Source organism: Mugil cephalus, chromosome 12 (assembly GCF_022458985.1).
Source record: "Mugil cephalus isolate CIBA_MC_2020 chromosome 12, CIBA_Mcephalus_1.1, whole genome shotgun sequence".
NCBI lineage: Eukaryota > Metazoa > Chordata > Actinopteri > Mugiliformes > Mugilidae > Mugil > Mugil cephalus.
In genome coordinates this window covers 25,043,566-25,066,119 of record NC_061781.1, presented here as the reverse complement: position 1 = coordinate 25,066,119, position 22,554 = coordinate 25,043,566, and the positions used below count along the sequence as shown (strand labels likewise).

Here is a 22,554-nt window from a genome sequence, read left to right as displayed (position 1 = left end):
GGGTTTCTCAAACCTAACGGAGAGTTCTTCAACCCTGAGTTTACCTTGACAGGTATAACATAGTGTCAGGGCACGAAAAATAAAACGCAACCAGGACGCAGTAAAGTTGTAATTAATGTAAAATTTAAACACAGGTAATCTAGATATGAACACATACAACTTGCGGTGTAGAATTAGTTGTGAGAGGGCTATTGCCTGAAAAGTCAAACTCGGAGATTTAGTACTTCGTAATCTTGATAGCGCGTCGTCTACTTCCGCTTTCGTCATCTGCGTCGGGCTGTATGCGCCTGAGACCTGAACTCAATAAGAGGATAAACCATTTCTCTCCAGTGGAGTTTCTCTTGTATATAATACCTCCACTGCTCGCTGCTACCTGTAAGTACACAATGTGTTGTGTGTTTTTATTTTTTATTTTATACAGCACGCAACGTAACGGTAACTCGGTGTGTGAATAGTGCTGGAGTGGGTCCGGCTATGTTCTGGAAACGCAGCGACGTCCAAGGCACGTCTCAAGTTTACTCACTTAGTTATTGAGGCAAAATAGATGTTTAATTCTGTACGATATCTGTTTAGAAGAGACCTATAAGAAGTGCAGCCAGTGTGATGTGAGAACTTGTTTGTTTTGTTATTGTTGTGGTTGTGCAGTCTCCTGAAGCCACGGTGGTTTATCAATAAATAGACGCAGCCAGTGATAGTAGCACCAAAGCTCGTATTGTTTGATTGTCTGAGGGTCGTTTTAGTTTTAATGAAGGAAAATGATCCTGTTGTTTTGCATTGTTTGAGCCAGTATATCTATTATTTCTGGTGGCAACTTTAAATGGTTATATTACAGATGAGACACTCCCACCTCTTCTGAATAGATCAATAATATTTAGATACCGTGCTTCCTATCAGTGTAATAATTGGTGCGTTACATAATAATATAAATAATTAACACCATCATGGAAAGTCTTTTAATGGCTGTATTTTAAGATCGAAGTTTCTTTTTCTGCTGTCCAGGTTGGCAAAGGACAGAGTTCAGTGAGATTAGACAAGGAGGCTTTTTTTGTGTGTGTGTTATCACATTTGGACTCAACAAGAGGTCAAAGTGCTGCAGTGACACTTTGACCTAATATTATTCTATAATATGTAAAACTGCAAATCATGCACATTTGCAGTTAAACCAAAGACATAATGTAACTGCAGATTCTGCAGCTACAGTATTTATGATGAGTATTATTGACTTTTTTCCCCATGTTTCTAAAAGTATTAAACTATTGTATAAGTTGGCAGCTCAATGGATATTAAAATAATCTTTGATCTGATATATAAAACTAGGGATTTGTGTAGTAATATTGATACTTCTGATCAAGACGTGTGTTTTAAGAATTGATCTTCACGTCAAAATATTAATACTTTTATGAATCTGTTATCACTTCTAGAGTAAAAAGCTCCACATCTGAGACAGAAAGCACTTAAAGTCAGAGAGTAAGATCCAGGTTCACTCTGTCTGGTACAAAAGAAATTATATCCAAGTCAGAGCGACTGTTCTTAGTTTCATTTTTGAGAGAGATTCATTTTAAATGTTGTTTTGCACAGATTAGATTCACAAATATTCGCTGTAAAAGTCATAATTTTCATAAACACAAGTAGACATCTGAAAGTATCGATATCAGTATCGGGATGTTAGCCTTGATATTACTATATAAAAACTATATAAAACAAATCCAGTTCTTTCAGGAAAACCATTATTATCGGGTAAATAATTAACATCCAGCTGCATCATAATAAAATCATATAATTTTTTTGCCATAAATGTGAACGTGACCTGTCTTTGTGTCCACAGACCAGGATGAACGTAGGTGTGGCTCACAGTGAGGTGAACCCAAACACTCGGGTGATGAACAGCCGGGGCATCTGGCTGACCTACGCACTCGGTGTTGGAATACTTCACATTGTGCTCTTGAGCATCCCCTTCTTCAGTGTGCCCGTGGTGTGGACGCTTACCAATGTTATACACAACTTTGTAAGTTAAATCCTCCGAGCAAACTAACCAACTAACCAGGATGTTCAGACTTCTGTTGATTCACTACCTGAAACATTTCATCATTTTGGTTTGTAGAGGTCATGTTGATATACTTTACACGATATTTGAGTATTGATTTATTCAAATTAGATGAATTAATTAATTTGTAACCCCTTCATGAAATGTGGCCTTTACACTGTGGTTGTGTTGTTTTTGCAGTTTAATGATTTGATACAAAAAGACAATCAAAATTGATGTTAAAACTGTTTTAATGTTACAGTGTTGAAACAATCGTTTGAATTAAAATAATAATCTTTGTTAGTAACGTTTATTTTTGGTGATGCGTTTTGTTCGTGTCCAACAAGAGGTTTCGTGGTTTCACATTTCTTAATTAAAAATGTGTAACAAATTCATTTCCTCTAAATGAGAATAAAAATATCTGTAACTGTGCATGTAGGGTATAATTTAGTTGCACCATGTTTCTGTGAATCCCCTAAATGTGTCTGTGACAGTTGCATGAATGTTTGTCTGCTTTTTTTACTTCTATTTTTAATTTGCACACATAAAATGAAAAAACAAGACGTACATGGAGGTTATTGGAAATGTGCAGATAGGGACTGAAACCTAGAAGACTTATAAAATGACCCCACAGTAATTTAAGGGAGGTAAATGTCAGTATATACAAGCAGATAAAACAAATGCAGCAGAGTAACTCAGCCTCAGTTGTGCAGACCTGTTGAGACGTGCTCTTATTTTGGAGGGGAGCGTCCTGGTTACAGCCTGGTGCGTGACCTATTATGATAATTTGTCCTTACCACATAAGGTCTGTGGACAAGACTGACCTTTCTTTGTTACATGGCCTCGAGTAAAGAAACAAAGTCGGTGTGTGTGTGTGTGTGTGTGTGTGATATCACTGAATAGTGCGAGTCTGCAGATGTCTACCAGGATTGTGTATCGCAGCCAATAGTGACGGCTATTAACAGTAACAGAGTAAAGGTCGACTATAGTCCATTGTCTTCCAACACAATACAGCAGCAGTGTGCTGATTATGTCTTGGCCACATGTCAGCGTTTCAGCTTTATTACTTTTTCCCCTTGTTATGTGGACTTTCTATATAAAGCTGAAAACCGGCGTTTTCACATGTGTGCACGCGATTAGAAGTAGGACTGTCACAATAAGAGTTTAGACAGGAAACCTCTTCACTTTCTTTATTATGATGCATTAAATAAGTATGATATTCTTTATCCAGACAGCTATAAAATATTTATGGGCGTCTGTCTCATTTTTATAGTTTTAAATACTATCGCTGGTTAAAGATAAACCAGACATGTACTCGCGTAGTTTTCTTAATCTGACGCATAATCTTCAGTTCTTTTTTTTTTTTTATAATTGTGGGTCAAATGTTTTGTCACAATATTGTCTGTCTGTGTCTTGTTTGGTTTGTTTTGACATGCGTGTCTGATTCTTGTCTGTTGTGTGAGAGATGATTTACTTAGTTTGCAGTGAGAAGATTAAAAGAGTTTTCTTTGTGTTTTATTGTATTGTATGACTCTTGATTGTGTCGCCATCAGACTGCAGCTCTTTTCTTTCTTCTTTTTAATCTGCTGACTTACTCATTGTGTTTGCAAACCTGAACCAAATGCACCAACATAAATACTTTCACTCCAACGTGTTTTCAGTGTATTTGCTGTGTCTGTGTTGTTGCCTCTGCAGGGGATGTATGTGTTCATGCACGCAGTAAAAGGGACGCCGTTCGAGACGCCCGACCAAGGAAAAGCCAGACTTCTCACCCACTGGGAGCAGCTCGACTACGGCGTCCAGTTCACGTCATCTAGAAAGTTCTTCACCATCTCTCCCATCATTCTGTACGTCCTTCTCTTCACATTTTACTCAGTTTTACTGCCAGTTTCTTCTTCTCAATCAACCATTTTTTATTTTATTTTTTTTTCCCTCCCTCCTCACAGATACTTCCTGGCAAGTTTCTACACAAAGTACGACACGGCGCACTTTGTCATCAACACGGCGTCTCTGCTCAGCGTCCTGATCCCGAAGCTGCCGCAGCTGCACGGAGTCAGGATTTTTGGCATCAATAAGTATTAAGCAGCAGAATCTGAGTCTCGTAGCCTGAACCACAGATTTGAGTGAAGACCCACTGTTGTTGTTGTTGTTGTAAACGTTAGCAATAGAAGACAATGACAGGAAGACACATGCATTACTAACTTATGTGAATATTTAATTATGTATTTTTGGCCTGCGTGGACCTGGGCTGGCCCAGGCAGCAGAGACGCTTTTGGTTAGTTTGTGGTATGTTTTTGTTTTTCCTTCAATTCACACAGTGACACAAATTGTGAGTATGAATCTGTTTCTATTCGCAAAGATGCTCCTGATGTATTTTTCAAAGATGTTTACTTTGTAAGGGTTGGAGCCTGTGGCTCGCTGTTTATTGGTGCACTCATATTTTGTATTGGGTGTCAAAGGTTCATGCTGAGTGAAGAACGGAGTCGCACTCTTTGTTTGCATGAGTTTTCCCTGGTATGTGAATCATGGCTCGTTTGAAGCTCAGTCCAAGCAGAGCAAGCTTTTCTTTGTACAGTTTTTCTTTCTGTAAAGATTATATCCTGGAAAGTATTCACACAGCTTCGACCTTTTCACATTTTGTTATGTTACAGCCGTAAAATTCTACACAAAACACCCCATAATGACAACGTGAAAACCCCGCTAACCTTTAGACCACTCTTCTACAGCTTAACCGGAGTCCAACCGCTGGTAAATCCCACAGTCCCACAGCATAAACCAAGCAGGAAGTCAAAGGAACTGTCTCTGGACCAAGAAGATTATCTTGAGACATAAATCTGGTTTAAATGTCCCAATGGAAGAAGTTCAAGAACCCAACGGTCGCTCTGTCAGAGCTCCAGCTTTTTCCAAAGGAGAACCTTCCAGAACGAATCCACCAATCATGCCTGTTTAAAGAGTGACCAGATGGAGCTGGAAGGACTCTCAGACCATGAGAAACCAAATGATCTGGTCTGATGAGACCAGGATTGAACCCTTAAGCGTGAATACCAGGCTGATACCGTCCCTACAGTGAAGCATGGTGGTGGCAGCATCATGCTACGGGGATGTTTTTTTCAGTGGCAGGAACCGTGACACTCGTCAGGTTAACGGGGAAACATTAATGCACCGATGTACATAGACGTCCTAGATCCCTCAACAAAGAGTTGAGCAAAGGCTGTGAATACGTATGTACATTATTTATTTTTTAATAAATTTGCAAAAATCTCAAAAAACAAAAAGTTGCACGTTGTCACTCTGGGATGTCGGGTGTCGAAATTTTGAGGCTGTAACATCACAAAATCTGGAGAAGGTTAATAGTTTCCAGATGTACTATATGTAAAAGGAGAAAGGTGTGTGTGTGTGTGTGTGTGTGTGTGCGTGTGTGTGTGTGTGTGTGTGTGTGTGTGTGACTGACATATTGTTGTTGTCGGTTTGCAGAGTGTTAACTGAGGGAGGTCTCCTGTGTCCTTGTGATGAACTTACGCTCATGTAGCTGCTCTGTAGATTATTACAACTTTTTGCTATAATCAAGGCAGCTAGTCCTGCTTTGTTTGGTCGTAGCTCGTAGTACTTGATATTTCTTGTTCTTAATCTTATTAAAATGTTTGTGCCCTCCGACTTCTGTCTCATGGATGAGCATCGACTGGTTTCCGGTCATTATGGGATTTCTCATTTGCGAGGTTCAGGTACTTTAGTCGTGTAATTTGAGGATTTGCTCAAAGTGATCAAGGAATTCTATAGTTAAGTACAAGTTGTTTCAAACACATCCACCTCACAACGCAAGAATTATCAAAATTAAAAACTTTATTCAAAACAAATTCTTATGGAAACACCTTCACACTTCCTGAAATTCCATGTTTGGTTATTGGATTTACTGTTGAGAAAAGGACATTAAAAGACAAAAGATTATTTGATTTTCATTTTAAACATGAAAAATTTTAATTGCAATTCGAGGCATTTCATTTTCTGTTTCTAAAAATAAAACCGTTAGAAAACAGAAACAAAAAATTAACGCCTCTTTTTCATATTTTTTGCAACCGGAAGTTGCCGTTTTCAAAGTAAGAGCAGGTGTGAGGACGGTACCGTTTCTGGCAAGAGTTCCCAAAATATATGACTTCTATCTGTGGTGTCCCTAGACCAGGATAAAATGTCTTTAGAACCTGACTTTAACGTGAGTTTAATTAATTAATTTATTTATTTTTTACCTGAAACATGCGGCTTAGTTTGTCTGCATCCCTGAGACTCACTCTTTTATTGTTTCGAAAAACAACGTCCATCAACTTATGTTTAACAGCTAAGTCCTCATACGTGCTCTTACTTTGAAAACGGCAACTTCCGGTCGCATAATATGAAAAACTAAAATAATTTTTTTTTAAAAATCGGGCGTTTTTTTGTTTTTGTCTTCTAGTAATTTTATTTTTTGTTTTTAGAAACCGAAAGTGAAAATCGATGGATTTTTTTTTATAAAGTTTTGTTTATTCTTTCTCGACTCTAATAAAGACAAATGCCTTGAATTTTAAAATGATAATCAAATAACCGCTTCTTTCTTTTTTAACGTCCTCTGAATGTAAAAGGCTAAAACATACACGGACCGAACATGGACCCCAGTGACAGATATTCGTTCTCCACTTCTCGCCCTGAAACCAGACCAACTTCCTCCCCTTCCTCTGGTTGGTTCTGGTTGTGGGACTATCCCGTTTCATGCATAGGTCTTTTTTTGCCTCTCAGTTGAAACACAGCCCATAATGAAATCTAAATAAAGTGTCACTAGACTCATATTCTGATAAGTTTTACATCTGGCTGCTCCGCTTCCCTCTCAACTCTCCTCTTTGACATCCAGACTGTCCAGCTCCTCGCACTGTTGACTCAGGACTCCTCTGTAGACATCGAAGCGATGGTTCAGGTCCTTCTGGGAGTGGATTTTGAACTTGGTCCCTAACGCACCATCGGCTGAGGCCGCGCCGTAGAAAACTCTGCCGATCCGAGAGTGCAGCAGTGCCATGGCGCACATGACACACGGCTCCCTGGTCACGTAAATGTCGTACCCGGTGCAAATATACGGCTGAGAGCTTGACTCTTTATCTGAGTTTGGAGAATTAAATCTGCAGGCGGGGTAACTGTCGAAGCGATAACACCCGCCGCCCTGACTCCGAGCCACGAGGTCAATGCAGACCATGACGGCGTGATGCAAAGGGTGGTCGCCTCTGCAGTCGTGACCCACTGCAATGATTCTCTCCAGGTCTGGGTCCACCACCACGGCGCCGACCGCCTCCTCCATCCCCAGCTCCCTCCCGGCTCTGGCAGCGGCCAAGGCCGACGTCATGTACGCGTGCATGGATGCTTTCTGGCGGGGGCTGAAGAGCTGCCCTCTCAGGGCGACCGTCACCCGTTTGTCCTCGTGGAAGGACGTGGGCCAGTGTCGGCTCGCCAGCTCAAACTGGGGCCGCGTTAACGGGGGGCGCGCAGGGATCTTAACCACGAAAGGTTCACCTAACCCGTCGGGATTAACGCCGTCTGAGGGCAGCAGAGAACCCACGTCTGGGGCGTCGCTCACAAGACAAACGAGGACCTCCAGAGGGTGAGGACTGTCCTTGTCTTTGCACGCCCGGACACGTTTGATGTGCTGGAGGTTTGTCAACGGGTAGAGGCCGCTCAGCTCCCTGAGGAGGCGAGAGGTTTCCTTCTTGTTGACAATGGGGGCGGCGAACGCCTCCACCAGCTCCACGTCTTGTGACTGCTCATCCGACAGGACGGGGTACGCGACCCAGGAGTCGCAGTCACACACCGACCTCTTCCAGCGCTTCGTCTGTGGCTCCATTGTCTCCGTGTCGCTCTGTTGAAAAAAAGGATTTCACAGCAAAGTAAACAGCGGTCGGGACGTTTACAGGACAGAGCACGTGATGACAAAACCTTCACGCTGTGGTGGACACAAAGAAACTAGAAAAAAAAATGTAATTAAAGCAAATGATTTTTGTTTTTTTAATCTCATAATTCTGACGTTAATCTGAGAAGACTGAGAAAAAAAAGTAAATCAGAATTATGAGATTAAAGTCAGAACTAAAACAAAAAATCATTTGCTCTAATTACATTTTCTGTTTCAGTGGCTCTAATTCTCTTCCATATAAATCAAACTGGAATACAATAATTTATTCATGTAATTATTATATATATATTATACTAATTATTATGGGGTTTCTGCAGGTTTGAACAAGTGAAATTTAAGACTTTTTAAGACCAGTATGATTAGATTTAAGACAGAGACCCAGAGTAACTTTCAAAATAACTAAATTTATTGTCATTCAATTATCAGTTTAGGACAGAAACATAACAGGCCGGGGCCAGAGGGGGGCGGGGTGGGGGGTTACACTGCAAATGGAGTAAATGGTGATAAAGGACGTAAGGATTTAAGACTAATTTAGGGCCTACAATGCAAAATATGCTCACGTTTAAGACGTTTTGAGGCCTTACATTGGGATTAGCACATTTTTAAGACTCTTGCTCAGAAATCTTGCAACAGTTGAATACTTGAGCACTGCAAGTCTGCAGAAGTTTACAAGACTTAGACCTTCATCCGTGTCGTCACTCAAAAACAATGATGAACTTGTTGATGGTGAATTTCCTGCTCGATTAACCTTTTATTTTTGGTGGTGGATCATTTATAAACAGTTCTAATATGTAGCCGTTAAAGTGGCTCAGCAGCCATGAGCTGTTGTAGCCTCTCAGATTTAAAAAAGATGAATGTTCAGCAGGTGGCACCATCCAAAAATCCTTCATTTCCCACAATGCAGCTCGAGTCTCTTGTTAGTCGTGTTATTTCCTCAGAGCCATAAAAGACACCATCGAAGCATTTTAACATTCATTTATTTTATGTATCAGACAAATCAACAACATCAAAATTTAGTACTTTTCATTCATTTACTTATTTTTTTGTCTTTCTGATCGAAGGAATTTACAGACACAGTTCTAAACGTGGGTAGTTCTTCCTGTTGGTGTTACACAGCTGTTTGTTAGATCATTGTAATAATCATACGTCTTCAACAGGGGATCCGCGACCCCTAGGGGGCCTGCAGAGGTACTGCAAGGGGGTCTCAAAATCTTTGGTTGATTAGACACATTATATATTTATTTATTTATATCAAACTGTTGCATGTTTGAAAAAACATTAACCTGTGTGTTATTTGAATCACCTAATACTGAATGCAAAATGATTGGACTGAGAAACGTTGGAGACCCCTGATTTAAAATATTCAGGTTTCTAGCAGCACTATATGAACTGTTGTCTTTGATAATGTCCAGAAAAGTTTCATGTTTTACATAAAACATGTTGCTTGTCATGAGTTTTTAAACCACATCCATGTGAACATACTGAGGGTCAGGTTTTTGTGACCTGAAAGGTTAAAGAGCTGCTTTAATAAATAAATTGGGAAACTTTCATCTCCTTTTAATAGAAGATGACTATTTTTAATGTGCTGACGTTGCATAAGTAGTGATTTAATTAAAAGATATTTATATATATATATATTATTTTCTTATTATTCCCTTTAGGTGGGACAGAAAATAAGTCTATACCATAAACTACAGTCCCACCCCTGTGAGGGACACGTCCTTTCTTTCTAGAAAAACATACTAATTCATCGTAGCCGCAGCGCTACCCTCTAGTGATGAGAATGTTTCTTTCACCTTAACAAAGGAGACATAAAAAAAATAAGACAATATGACAGAACCGTTGCCTTTGATCATATCCAGTTGATATTTAAGTGATTGAGCATTGATTCAGTGGGTCCACATCCATAAATCTGTCCTGTACACATGAATAAGTGTCACCAGTCTTTATTTCCGTCCCAGCATCAGCTTCGTCTTCATAACTTTGGGCACATGTCGGATGGTGAGCGACACTCTGGTGCCTCGTGCGAGCGTGTCCCCTGGAAGGGCCCCGGCGGCGGACAGGTTCACCACCTTGTCCGTCAGACTGTCCTGTGTGCAGCCCTGGATCCCGTGCAGGAGGCGCTGGTACATGTCGTCCTGCAGGACGAGCAGACTGCGCGGCTTCACCAGCAGCGAGAGCAGGTAGCGGTTCTCCTCGGTCTGCGGCGCGTCGGCGTCCAGGCTGCGGATGGGAGCGTAGAAGTCGAGCAGCGTGTGGGAGCCCAGGCTGATGGTGGTGACGGTCGGGTGGTACAGCGGACCGTCCTCGTGAGGCATGATCCCTTCCCCTGGTTTATACTCGTTCACCAGCACGTGGTTGGCCGTCTTCCCGCCGAATGCGCCCAGAGAGGAGATTTTGTCACAGTAGAGCTGGAGCCAGTCGGGAATCCTCTCTGCGATCATGCCTTTGGGATGAGGTAACCCTCCCCAGTTTTGAAGCCTTCTGCCCGACAGCTGAGTCCATTTGGTTTTGGGAGACCTGTAGACCTGCTGCAGAAGGTACGACTCCTCGTCTTCCGATATGAAATCTGGGATGTAATACACTGTTGGTTGGGCATCGCTTACGACAAACTGCTTCAATTCCTCCAACATACAAGCTGGTCGTTCCATGCCTCCTTCAGAAAAGTTAACATGACATGAATATTAAAAACCCGGGGGGGAGGAAAGATAACGATAGCTAATCACCCTGGCACGGCTAACTGCGCGGAGTAATGTGTACCACAGTCATGGTGAACAAAAAGAAATAAATCCTTAAATGTGTGGATCAACACTGGCAAGTTAATAATGAAGCATCCTCTCAGGCTGCAGACGTCTGGAACCATGTGATCCGACACATTTCCGTGTTTGTTAGTATTGTTATAGCGTAAGAAACATTTGATTTCCACTTTTAGTTTCCAGTAGAGCAGAAATAGAGACAGGAGGGTCACACTCAGTTCAGTTCAGGTGTCACATTCAGCCCAATTTGATCCCATGTGGCCCAGTAACACAACAGAATAATAACCCACAAGTAACAACAACTCCAGATTTTCAGTTTCTTTTAGCCGTAACTCACAGAGTTAATTTTGTTTTACCTACAGAAGTTCGTTACTTTGGAATTCATATTTTCATTTAGCAAAAACATCTATGTGGTTAATTCATTTTAAATCCAGATTCATGTCCTTTGTTTATGAAACCAAAACCAAATTCCTTGCATGTACAAATATACTTGGCAATAAAATCTTTTCTGATTCTGATTTCTAACACATATTCATTTTACCTGCACTCTTAGTCCCAATTTTACGCCAGGTATTTGAGTTATACTAAGGCATTTACCTTTGTTGTTCCTGTCTATTTTGTATTTGTTTTCAGTTTTTTTTTATCTAAATGAAGATAAAATGTCTGTCTACTCTTTAGTCCCTGGTCTCAGTGTTGTGTTCTGTCCACTTCTCTTAATAAAACAGTTATTTTCATTGAAAATTTGCATCCACTCTTTTCAAATTGCGCATTACAAGTCCGCTAACACCAATCAAATTACTAACCGGGTCGTAAAAACGTTTTAGCGATTATCGAAGCTTTATATATTTCATTTATATAATAAAATGCGTGTTTCAGCAAACCTCTGGGACAGTCTGTCAATTTTGAGTCTAGTAACCAACATTTCCTCACAGTTATTTTACGGTTTTGTCGGAATTACAACATTTCCGGTAGCAGCTACATTTTCCAAACGTATAAATGAAGCACTGAATTTTTTTTACCTCTTGAAACATCGACACTTTGATGAAATTCGGTTTCGTCAAAAAGCAAATCACTTCCGGTCCATGCTTCAAGCGGATGTGCAACCGACTAAAATGTCCCCCAAGAAAAAAAACGTTTCTACTCTTTGGACCTACGCTTTAGTTCGCAACCAATTTTGAAATCGCTGACTTAAATATACATACATAAATATATATTTATGTATATAGTTTTGATATGTGTAATATCAAGGGGTTAGCGCATATTCTACCTGCATTTTAAGACTGTACTTAATTAATTTCCCAGACTTGGACGCGGACGGAATTATTTACGTGTGACACCAGAGACGGAAGTCAGTTTCGCCTGTAGTGTTTTGTGTTGTGAGTTTGTTCCTCTGAAAGCTACTTGTATTTCCACATTAATGTTTGTAATTAGTTTGATAAACATTAAACTAACTTAATTAAGGTTACCATGGTGTATTAGACTATTTTAACACACAGTTGAAAGGTTAATGACCATGTTTCATAGAAAAGTTCTGCAGAGGCTGCTCCAGCATAAAAGAAGCAGTTTTTGTTTGACTCCTACGTTTGGAAAAGCATCCTGCTCCAGATTAGTTTTGGGTATTGAGACAAGCTGCGATGAGACTGGAGCTGCTGTGATGGACGAGAATGCTTCAATACTGGGGGAGTCTCTACATTCACAGAAAGAAGTTCACCTGAGGTGGGTGTCAGGTCTCTGCTCGTATATCATGATGTTTATCCAAAAAAAAAAAAAGGCAACTGGACTTGTAGAGTTTCATAAATTTCAAGTACAGTAGACTTTTTTTCAACGCCTCTTGGACGACCATTACCTGGATGACTCTAGGTTACGAAACGATATATATCATGATATTTGAGTCACGATACGATACATTATAGCGGTATTATTGTATTGGAATATTCTTCATAGTTCACTGAGACATTTTAAATGCAGCTTATATTACAAGTCGTGTATATATGTACACCAGATGACATTAGTGATAATTCATTGAACAAATTCAGTCAAAAAACAAGATTAATCCAAATGATCCATTTCCAGTTTATTGTACTTGTACAGAAAAAGTGGTGGTGATGTTTTTCTTTTAGAATCGATATTGTACCGGAAGAAAAAGTATCACAATCCACTCTGGATTTAATGTCACTAAAAGCAAGGACTACTTGTTGACTACAAGAATTACTGTTCAGTCCCCCCCCACCACAGCACCTCATCATCATAAACACCCAAACAGTTTAGACAGTGAACACATTCAAATACTTGGGAATTACTCTGGACAATAAACTCACCTTTGATCAGTAAACCATGGTCATTCAAAAAAGGAGCCAACAAAGACTGTCAGCCATTCGCAAACTCAAAGGACTTCACGTTGCACCTCATCTTCTGTTGTTACTCTATCTCCCCACACCAAACCTCACAGACCTAAACAGAAAGTCCATCCTCCGCCTAGCAAACAACATAGCACGAGACATCACCCACACACTGCACCAATATTTCACCCCACTACCCTCAGGGCGCAGGTACAGAACCCTCAAGTTCAGGAAGATCCGCTGAGGGAAAAGTCTGATCCCTGCAGCAATAGCTGCCTAGAACAACAGGCCACGCTGATCTGCCTGCCCACTGCTGTAGTTTTAGTGGGTGGTGTTGTTGCTGTTGCTGTTACTGTTGTTAGGGTTGTTGTACAGTCAGTGAATATTTTTCTATAATTCTGTCTACTTGTTCTTACTTACTGCCTCCGTTGCTCTTTGTTCTGAACACTTTGAGTAGGAGCTGCTGTGACAAAGTATTTTTGATTGTGATTCTCGCTGCAGGACTGGTGGCATCATCCCCACGGTGGCCCAGCAGCTCCACAGAGAACACATCGGGCGTGTGGTGCAGGAGGCTCTGGAGCGGAGCGGCGTGACTCCGGCTCAGCTCTCCGCTGTGGCCACCACGGTGAAGCCAGGCTTGGGCCTGTGCCTGCGCGTCGGCCTCGAGTTCAGTCAGAGGTTTGTGAGGCAGCACGACGTCCCGTTCATCCCCATCCACCACATGGAGGCTCACGCCCTGACGGTGAGGATGCTGCAGCCCGTCTCCTTCCCCTTCCTGGTTCTACTCATTTCTGGCGGTCACTCGCTTCTCGCTGTGGCTCGCGGAGTCGATGACTTTCTGCTTTTAGGTCACACACTGGATGAAGCTCCAGGAGACACACTAGATAAAGTAAGATCTTAACAGTTATGGCTGATATTTGTCACTATTGTAACATTCAGTGGGATCTGAGACAGAGTCAAACATTGTCTTTTGTTGCAGGTGGCTCGGCGTCTGTCCCTCATAAAACACCCTCAGTGCTCCACACTGAGTGGGGGACAAGCCATAGAGCTTCTGGCAAAGGAGGGCGATGGGACGAGGTTTCCCTTCAGGACGCCTATGGGACAAACGTACGACTGCTGCTTCTCTTTCGCTGGAATACGGAACCAAATATCGATGGCGATAATGAAAGAGGAGGCGAAGGAAGGTTAGAAAGCACTGAACACATGTAGCAGCTACGCACAGTCAACAACGAATGAGATTCTTGTGTAAACGTGTTTCTGCAGGCGTACAACAAGGGACGCTGCTGAAATGTGCACGAGACATTGCAGCCGCCGCACAGCACACGGTCGCCTGTCATCTCGCCAAGCGCACGCATCGCGCCATCTTGTTCTGTAAAGCGCACAACCTGCTGCCGTCAAACAACCCCATCTTAGTGAGTGTGTTGTCGTCGCTTTTTGTTTTAGTTAGTAAATGGAAATAAGTTGCATTCAGTGTTTGCATCAGAATCAGAATCAGAAAAGACTTTATTGCCAAATATATTTGTACATACAAGGAATTTTCCTGGAGTTTGTGGTATTAAAAAATATAAAATAAGATGAAATAAAGTAAATCGTAAACATAGACGCACTCAAATCTACAAAAATATGCAAATTGACCCTGTGTTGTAGTGACTGAATCATAACCAGTTAATGTTCTATTTTATATCTTTCTCTTTATCAAATGTCGTGATGCCGATAAAAACAGTCCCAAATAAATGTATTAATTCATCCAGATATTGTAACATTTGTAAAACTGCACTTCCACGTTGTTTCAGAACATTACTCAACAACCTTTATTATGTTTATCTTTAGAGAGATGCTAGAAAGTTTGATCGTGAGACTTAATCAGAATCAAAAAAAACTTTATTTATAATTAGGTAAATAGGAGGACAAAGAGCGATGCATAAAATTAAAGAGCAAGAGAAGAAATACACAAAAGTGATGGAGCAAAAGCAGCAGATTGTGTGCGTTGTCAGGCCTGTTGCCAGTAACAAAAAGAGTCGAGATAAATGGCCATAAAAATGGAATAAATGTAACATAGCAGATTCAGTACATGGATTAAATTAAAGAATGACGTAGTGATATTACACAAAGTGTAAACCTTAAGTTATTGTTACCTCTTTGAGTTCAAGAGGAGAATAAAGTTTCTTTTTATCATTTAGGTAGTTACTAAATTATAATTAGAAATTATTACTTTTATCTCTTGAGTGTTTCCTCAACTTTAAAGTGTTGAGGATGGAGAGCGTTTCCTCTGTGTTTATAAATCTGCGTGTGTTCCACGGCAGCAACCACTTCCTGCCTGTATTTATTCTGGTCATTGCATCACATGTGTGTTTCCAGCTTTTATTTTTCTAAATTGTATATAATGTTAAGTTTTATTTGACACCAAGTAAAATTCCTGGGTACACTGCACATTTGGCCAATGAAGAGATTCTGATTCTGCTCTGATAGTGTTTTTTTGCTTAGTTTTTATATAAAGCACTTTGGGCTGCATCTTTTCTATGAAAAGTCTATCAATAAAGTTTGATTGTTGTTGTTATTTATTATCAATAAAGTTTGATTGTTGTTGTTATTTGTTATTTGCATGAATTCTTTTGACACTAAGAGAGACCCATGAGCTCCTCCTCTTGTCTAGGTGCTGTCTGGAGGAGTTGCGAGCAACCAGTACATCCGCAAGGCTCTGACAATTATCACGGAGACGACTGGTCTGCACCTGCTCTGTCCTCCTGCCAAATTCTGCACCGACAACGGAGTGATGATTGCATGGTGTGTATGAACTACTGTCAGGACTCCCCATTAAAAAGCTTCAGAGACCAACTATAATTTATTTATTTATTTTATTTTTTTGTCCAGGAACGGTGTTGAGCGTTTGAGAGAGGGGAAAGGGATCCTGCCTCCAGACGTGAATGTCCTCTATGAACCAAAGTAAGTCCCCGGGTTTCTCTCACGTTTCTCCAGCTGAGATAAAAGACTCTGGCTCACAGAAGTGTTGCGTTGCAGGGCACCTCTGGGGGTTGATATTACACAGGAGGTGAAAGCTGCAGCGATCAAGTTGCCATCAGTCAGGATGAAGATCAACAACTGACACCTCCGTCTTTGTTTTGTCACTTTGAGGTTTTCTGAATGTAGAATATCTGAAATGTGCTGCTATTTATAAATAAATGTGTTTTAATTTTTAAACTAGTCACTACTGAGAGTGAGTTCAGTTTATGGAAAGTTTTCAAACTAAATTCTTGTGATTGCTCGTCACACCATAGGTTTTCAACAGGCGTTTGCGACCCCTATGGGTCCGGGGAGGTACTGCAGGTGAAATCCATACATGTTTATGTTTACGGCAGTAGCACAGCCACGCTACTGCTGCACGTGTGCAATTTAAAAAAAATAATATCTAAACCTGTGTGTTATTTGAATAGCTTAATACTGAATGCAAAATGATAATAATAATGTGTTATAATGTAGGTAGGGCTCAGTTTGGGGTCCTGAAAAACTCCTGCATTATACTGCAGATGTCAGTAATTCTACCACAGACTTTTACATAAAATCTGTTGCTTTCTGAAGTCAGGACCATATTAATTTCAAGTGCTAACCTGAACGTGCACGTTAATGCACCTTCCTGCAGATGTTTCACAATAAGAGCGTTATTAAGAAACGGATGGGGCGCATTCAAACAGTACCGGGCTCATAATTTGAAATGGATGCAGATTGTGTTAAGTTTGTATTAACACTCTAAAACTTTGAACAATGCAACCGAGGAGAGATCTCTTGATAAAATACGGTGAATTGCACTTGTGAAACAGATGTAATTAGAGAAAAAAACTTCTGTACTTTAGGTAGATAAAGGTCTCAGTCACATTTGAGTGAAATAATCCTACTTCCATAAATGTCATATGATCTTTTTTAAAGGATATTTTATTTTCATGGACCCGTTGCAGTTACACCATTGACCACTAGGAGTCACTGGCTTAGACCACAAAAAGATACAACTTGTGTGTGTATTTTATTATCACTTGTACTCAAACATCTCACAGTTTGTGTCTTTATCTCTTCTTATCTGAGAAAAAAAAAAAAAAACTAAACACCGCAGTCGCCTTTTCAACAAAATGACATGAAGCTGTGAACCGCTGTGGGTTTGAAGAATAGAGGAAGAGTTGCAGAAAAGTTGAGTGGGTAAACTGTGAGTGGTTTGTTTTTGTGCCCCGTTAAAATACATCCTCACATGACAGACACGAGTCTCAGAACCACAACATGATTCCACAACATTGTGCAAACTGCAAACACGCACACACAAGTATATTCAGATATTCAAAATGTGGATCAACATGTTTGTGGATTTGGCCTTTTTCAGGTTTTCAGATGAAGACGCGTCTCATATTCTGGTATTATTCTGGTTTTAGGTGAATGTTGTGGACATGAATCATGCATCTCACATTCAGGAGAATTCACTGTTTACTGCTGGTTTACAATCATCTGTGCACATGTATAAAAGCCGCCTCTCTGAGACTTTTTCAAGGCTCAGGCAGAGACGCATTCCTGAAGGAGATGTGTACATTTCTGGCAGAAAGGATAAACACACCTGCTTTAAAACATTATGAACATCAACCTTGAAACATTTATCATGTAAACGGCTTCGCAGAAACACGATGCTTTGAATTTCTAGTGCATTTAAATTTAGTGAATATTCACCAGTACAAAGACTCAAAGGACCAGTGTGTAGGATTTAGTGGTGAGATTTCAAACCTTCTAATCTAATAAAAACCTTAATGGAGGCATTATTATGAAATTTAAGTTCCGTTACAGCTAAAAGCCCCACTTATTCCCAAACACTGGTCCTTTAAACACGGGAATAACAGTAAAACTTAGTGGTTTCTCTGCCTGATGTTCTTATTTGCAAACTTTACCTTTTACTTTAAATCATGTGGGTAAAAAACAAAGAAGAGGAAGAGAGAGACATCGACGTTCTCTACAGGCCTGATTGGACGAGGGGGGAAGTTTCATTTAAGGAAAAGCAGACAGAAAATAATCTGTGGGTGGATATTCCCTTTGGTTTCATTCTCTAAATATCTACACAAACTAAAACATGGCCGACGTTGGCCACCACCTCCTGCCACTAGAGCTCGTCGTGCTCATAAATGTTATACTCCTTCGCGCTGATCAGTCCGTCTCTGTCCTGGTCGCTCTTGCGGAATATGTCGGCCATGATCTTCTCGTAGAACGGGTCGTCGCGGGGCTTCCCGTTCCTTTCGTACTCCAGCTTCAAATATTCTTTGACCTGAGAACAGACACACGGTTCAGGATAAAACATAATAATAACACAAACCACTTTCAGCTCTGCAGCAAAATGTCAAACACTATTAAACTGCACAGAGAGCAGGACATTCACTGCTCCGATGTTCTCTGGTTCAAGTTATGAGGTAAAATTAGGTTATTTTAACACGAATACATGAAATTCTGATGCAAGATTCTCCAAAAATGTTCATCTCTTAAAGGTGTGTTTCACTTTTTATTGATAATGTCATTTAAATATGTATTAATGTGTCACTCAGATTATTGAGAAATTTACATAAATGACTTCTTATTTCTGGCTTTTAAATCATGAGACACGCTTGACGTTGGTCTGGAGGAACAGCTTTGCTAACCTTGACTTAGCAAAGCATTGACTAGATACATATATAACAGAGAGAGTGGAAGTAAAGGAGAAGCTGCTAAAATATATAAATATATCTGTGAGCACCAGGGTTAATGACAGGAGTCTCCGTGAGCCACTATCTGGTTAATCCAACCATTGTTTTTACCATAAAATGAGCATATTAGGGAGTTTTAAAGCAAGATTCAAGATTGAAAAACTTTATTTGCCATTTTGTGCACAGACAAGCTGCGTACAATAGGAATTTTATCTAGAATTCTCCAGGAGTCAGATTAAAAAAAAATGGTTAAAAGTTAAAATTATCTGAGGTAGAAAAGCAATCAATAAATAAAACGGTGTAAATATATTAAAAATATGTTTATAGTACAAACACCACAGGACAAAAGTTTGGAAGCAACTTGTTCACGATGTCTTTCTTAGAAACCAGCATGAGTTCTGTCTCTATCAGACTTTACTTTTATTTATCAGTTTACCTGCAGGTGAACATTAATGTTACCAGAACATTACTGAATAAATGTCAGCAGAAGAAAAGAAGAAGAGTTTAGTTTTAGGGTCGAGGAGATTTGAAAGAGTCACAACTTCAGTGCAAAAGTAAAAAAAAAAAAAAAAAAAAAGTAGAAACTATGATTTTTCATGAACAAATCTGATCTTGCTTCCAGACTCTTGGCCTCTTTTGTAGTTTAGACGTCTAGAGACTTTTACTGTTTGTGTTTGTGTATATTTTCTGCATATTATGAACCAGCCCCATTAGACATCAGAGGACATGTCTCCTTTGACTTAAAATGTTCAACTGCATAAAACTAAAATTGGCTCAGTTTTGTTATTTGACAGAACGTTTATTCTCCAGTTTTACACCTTTATTCATTCCAGTTTAATTTAAAACCCAGTTAAATGTGTCTTTTATGTCTGAGTTACTCAGAGTCGTAGTTACCTCCTCCTTGGTGAGAGTTTTGTCTTTATCCAGGTCGATCTGTCCGAAAGCCTCCATGCTGCGTGGGCCCCTGGACACAGAGTAGACCTCCACCTCAAACACCACAGTGGCGTTGGGCGGCACCGGACCTTTTCCCACGAGGACGAAAAATAAATCAGGCCACATGCGTTTACAACGACATAACAATGATTCAGTATTTTATTATTAGCATTCGTATTTCAAGGAGAAACTACACGAGATCTAAATACACAGAAGAAGTTAGAAATTATTAGAGCTACATGCAGTTAATGTTAATTATTTATTAGATTCTGACTCAGCAGCTCTTAGTCTGGATTAAGTTTATGTGCATTTACAAGGCAAACAGGTGAAACTCAACAAATACATGCACTGTCATTATTTCAGCTCCTTCTACCATAAAGTCAAGTTACGTGTTAATAGCAACACTTAAAAAAAGCAACATCCCAGGACAACGCCATCATCAGTTCATACCATATATACGTTTATCAATGCAGCAGAGCTTTGTAGGTAAAGGTAATAAATGACAAACCAGTCAGCTGTTATTTCTGGTTATAAGCTCCAAGGAAGGAAGGAAGGAAGGAAGGAAGGAAGTAGAGACCTTTGAACCTCATGCTTACAGGACATGCCATGTGGAGAGAGCAGCAAACGATGCAAACGATGCAGCGATGACCTTTTAGCTAAAGTGCTGCAAAAAAAGACACGACAGAATGAAGGCAGGTCTGAACCGAGGCAGTTTTAAAAGTTGTCACGGAGCTAAAAAATGAAAAGATGCTTTCTGAGTTTGAGCCACATTAGGGATTAAAAGATGAACATTTCAGATTTGTTCTTGTGTAGTGTTTTCTGTTGTATTCGTCCTGTTTAGTGTCTTTTAGCTGCCTGCTCTCTGTGTCCTATGTAATTCAATTTTTTGCTCACTGTTGTATTTTTTTCTTGACTTGTGCTGCTGTAGTATTTGAATTTTCCCAATGATGATCAATGAGGTCTTATCTTATCTTATCTTATCTTATCTTATCTTATCAGTGTTGGACGTTTTTGTGTCTGAGCCACTTTCAAGTCCCAATAACTCAAAGAAAGTGCAAAGCTAAACAACAGGAGTGTGGTTCAGTTCAGTCTGAGGTGCTGGTGTTTTGTGCATGTTTCCAGGATTTACTGAGACACTAAACACTGAATTCCTCCGCTCCTCTAATCTCTCATAATTTATTTTCTATTACTAACTGCTGTGTCTCCGTCTTTCTGCTTCTTCTTGTTGAAATGGAGTTTTTTTTTTTTTTTTGTCACGCGAGGTTTCAGGCTGGTTTTTGTAAAGCGTCTTAAGGCAATTGACACAATTTGTATTGACCTGAGTGCTATTTTAGGATGTAGGTTTTTGCTTTTGTGATTTTCTTTTTCATCATCTACGGTTCCTGAGGTCCCGATTCAGACACTTTAGACAACGTTAGGAAACTTCTTCTTCATGGTACCTAATAAATGCAGAGGGGATCCTTGGACATGCTCCTAAACTTCACTGAGAGGAGCAGAGGTGCAATTTAAAATGTGTACAGTTACCAAATATGGTTCCTTGCCCTATAAATACATTAACACAACTAATGTTGCTCGTATCTTTGCTTTGCCCTCAGGTGAAAACGTCTGCAGATTAAATGATCTTTGTAGAAACAGGCTGAAGTGTGCTGTGGATTTTAGAAACACAAATTCACACCAGCGACTGTCAGATAAGTTTATATGCAGCTACATATGAACAGACACAGTTAATAAATGGTTCGGTGACAGTAATATACAGTAGTTGTACTTGAAACCACATTATAAACTTTTACTCACCTTTGCCTTTTTCCCCGAATGCCAGGGAGGATGGAACCGTGATTTTTCTCTTCTCTCCAGAACACATACCCATCATCCCGATGTCCAGACCCTTGATGACTTGTCCCACACCGAGCACAAACCACTGAGGGTGCCCATCTTTATCTGACCGGCTGGGACAGAAAACAACGAGCCATCATGCAACAGATTCAGTCAATCTGAAAACACACTGACAGATTTACACTAGTTCACTTCGTGAATCCCGGAGGAGATTAGTGGAATAGAGCCTCACATCAGAATATTTGGTGTCTAGCCATTTACAAAAGTAGTTAGAGAGTAGTTACACTTAAATAAAGAGCTATTCACTCTAGAATATATCCAGGATATTTGCATTAAACACATAAAACCAACCTGCAGTAAAACTGGGAGCCCCCTTTAGCGAGGTAGCCATCGTAGTGCGCGTTGATCAGATCTCCCTTTTTGCTCTTTTGAGAGCACTCTTCGGGTTTAAATAAAACCTCGGTGATGACCTCTTCGTCCGGATCATCCGCCGCGGCCCAAAAAGACCCTGAAGCGAGATGCGTAAAGGCGAGGAGGCACAGAGCGCAGCTCAGAGACCTCCACATCATGATCCTGCAGCCGTGCATGCGTGGCAACTTGTGAAAGTGACGTGGGAAGTACGGAGGGAGCTGCAGCAGAGTTTAGGCTCTGCCCCGAGTTTAGACTGACAGGAGAAATACAGCTCCGCCTCTGAGACCGGGGCCGGATGAGTCTGACGGGAGCGCGTATGAAGGACAGGGGGCGGCATCTACCTGAGCTCCTCACAACATGGCCGGAATGATTACGGCACAAATGGAAAAATAACAAGTAGGCTTCCCATCACACACACATATAATATACACATATATATATGTGGAAGTTTGAGGCCGGATTTTGTAAAGCGTCTTCAGATAATCTGTTTTGTTATTGATGCAATATAAATAAAACTGAATTGAATTGCTAGAAAAGTTTTCGCGAACACAAATGAAAACCAAATGAAGTTGAGGATTCGATGGACAGGACCAGGTGCTTTAATGTCCAACTACTGCATCAAACAACTGTCACAAAATTA

The 22,554-nt window shown here is 40.3% G+C and overlaps 4 protein-coding genes across 4 annotated transcripts; 2 read left to right on the top strand and 2 right to left on the bottom strand.

Annotated features, from left to right (window-relative positions):
• The first annotated feature begins 258 nt into the window (after positions 1–258).
• On the top strand, positions 259–5,677 carry ormdl1 (ORMDL sphingolipid biosynthesis regulator 1). The gene is made up of 4 exons (XM_047601276.1): positions 259–375; positions 1,826–2,005; positions 3,719–3,870; positions 3,970–5,677. The coding sequence occupies exons 2-4, from the start codon at positions 1,832–1,834 to the stop codon at positions 4,103–4,105; spliced, it is 462 nt and encodes a 153-aa protein (XP_047457232.1). The 5' UTR covers positions 259–375; positions 1,826–1,831; the 3' UTR covers positions 4,106–5,677.
• Positions 4,321–11,805, bottom strand: adat3 (adenosine deaminase tRNA specific 3). Its single transcript, XM_047601275.1, has 2 exons — positions 11,719–11,805; positions 4,321–7,892 (listed from the first exon to the last, which is right to left on the bottom strand). Exons 1-2 carry the CDS (start codon positions 11,728–11,730, stop codon positions 6,876–6,878), a joined length of 1,029 nt encoding a protein of 342 aa, XP_047457231.1. The 5' UTR covers positions 11,731–11,805; the 3' UTR covers positions 4,321–6,875.
• Positions 11,806–12,046: 241 nt separating this feature from the next.
• On the top strand, positions 12,047–16,239 carry osgepl1 (O-sialoglycoprotein endopeptidase-like 1). The gene is made up of 7 exons (XM_047600391.1): positions 12,047–12,415; positions 13,540–13,927; positions 14,018–14,222; positions 14,302–14,450; positions 15,692–15,822; positions 15,910–15,981; positions 16,057–16,239. The coding sequence occupies exons 1-7, from the start codon at positions 12,207–12,209 to the stop codon at positions 16,139–16,141; spliced, it is 1,239 nt and encodes a 412-aa protein (XP_047456347.1). The 5' UTR covers positions 12,047–12,206; the 3' UTR covers positions 16,142–16,239.
• An 801-nt stretch (positions 16,240–17,040) lies between these two features.
• Positions 17,041–22,304, bottom strand: fkbp7 (FKBP prolyl isomerase 7). Its single transcript, XM_047600392.1, has 4 exons — positions 21,855–22,304; positions 21,465–21,616; positions 19,632–19,759; positions 17,041–18,325 (listed from the first exon to the last, which is right to left on the bottom strand). The coding sequence occupies exons 1-4, from the start codon at positions 22,088–22,090 to the stop codon at positions 18,164–18,166; spliced, it is 678 nt and encodes a 225-aa protein (XP_047456348.1). The 5' UTR covers positions 22,091–22,304; the 3' UTR covers positions 17,041–18,163.
• Positions 22,305–22,554: the final 250 nt, after the last annotated feature.

What these genes read in the sequence shown, in the direction of transcription:
- ormdl1 (XM_047601276.1), top strand. Translation starts at nt 1,832, where the DNA reads ATGAACGTAGGTGTGGCTCACAGTGAGGTGAACCCAAACACTCGGGTG. An exon ending in CCAATGTTATACACAACTTT is followed by an intron (nt 2,006 to 3,718) that starts GTAAGTTAAATC and finishes TTGCCTCTGCAG; the next exon opens with GGGATGTATGTGTTCATGCA. An exon ending in ACCATCTCTCCCATCATTCT is followed by an intron (nt 3,871 to 3,969) that starts GTACGTCCTTCT and finishes CCCTCCTCACAG; the next exon opens with ATACTTCCTGGCAAGTTTCT.
- fkbp7 (XM_047600392.1), bottom strand. Translation starts at nt 22,090, where the DNA reads ATGCACGGCTGCAGGATCATGATGTGGAGGTCTCTGAGCTGCGCTCTG. An exon ending in GGCTCCCAGTTTTACTGCAG is followed by an intron (nt 21,617 to 21,854) that starts GTTGGTTTTATG and finishes TTTCTGTCCCAG; the next exon opens with CCGGTCAGATAAAGATGGGC. An exon ending in AAACTCTCACCAAGGAGGAG is followed by an intron (nt 18,326 to 19,631) that starts GTAACTACGACT and finishes GTCTGTTCTCAG; the next exon opens with GTCAAAGAATATTTGAAGCT.
- osgepl1 (XM_047600391.1), top strand. Translation starts at nt 12,207, where the DNA reads ATGACCATGTTTCATAGAAAAGTTCTGCAGAGGCTGCTCCAGCATAAA. An exon ending in CAGAAAGAAGTTCACCTGAG is followed by an intron (nt 12,416 to 13,539) that starts GTGGGTGTCAGG and finishes TTCTCGCTGCAG; the next exon opens with GACTGGTGGCATCATCCCCA. An exon ending in GAAAGAGGAGGCGAAGGAAG is followed by an intron (nt 14,223 to 14,301) that starts GTTAGAAAGCAC and finishes GTGTTTCTGCAG; the next exon opens with GCGTACAACAAGGGACGCTG.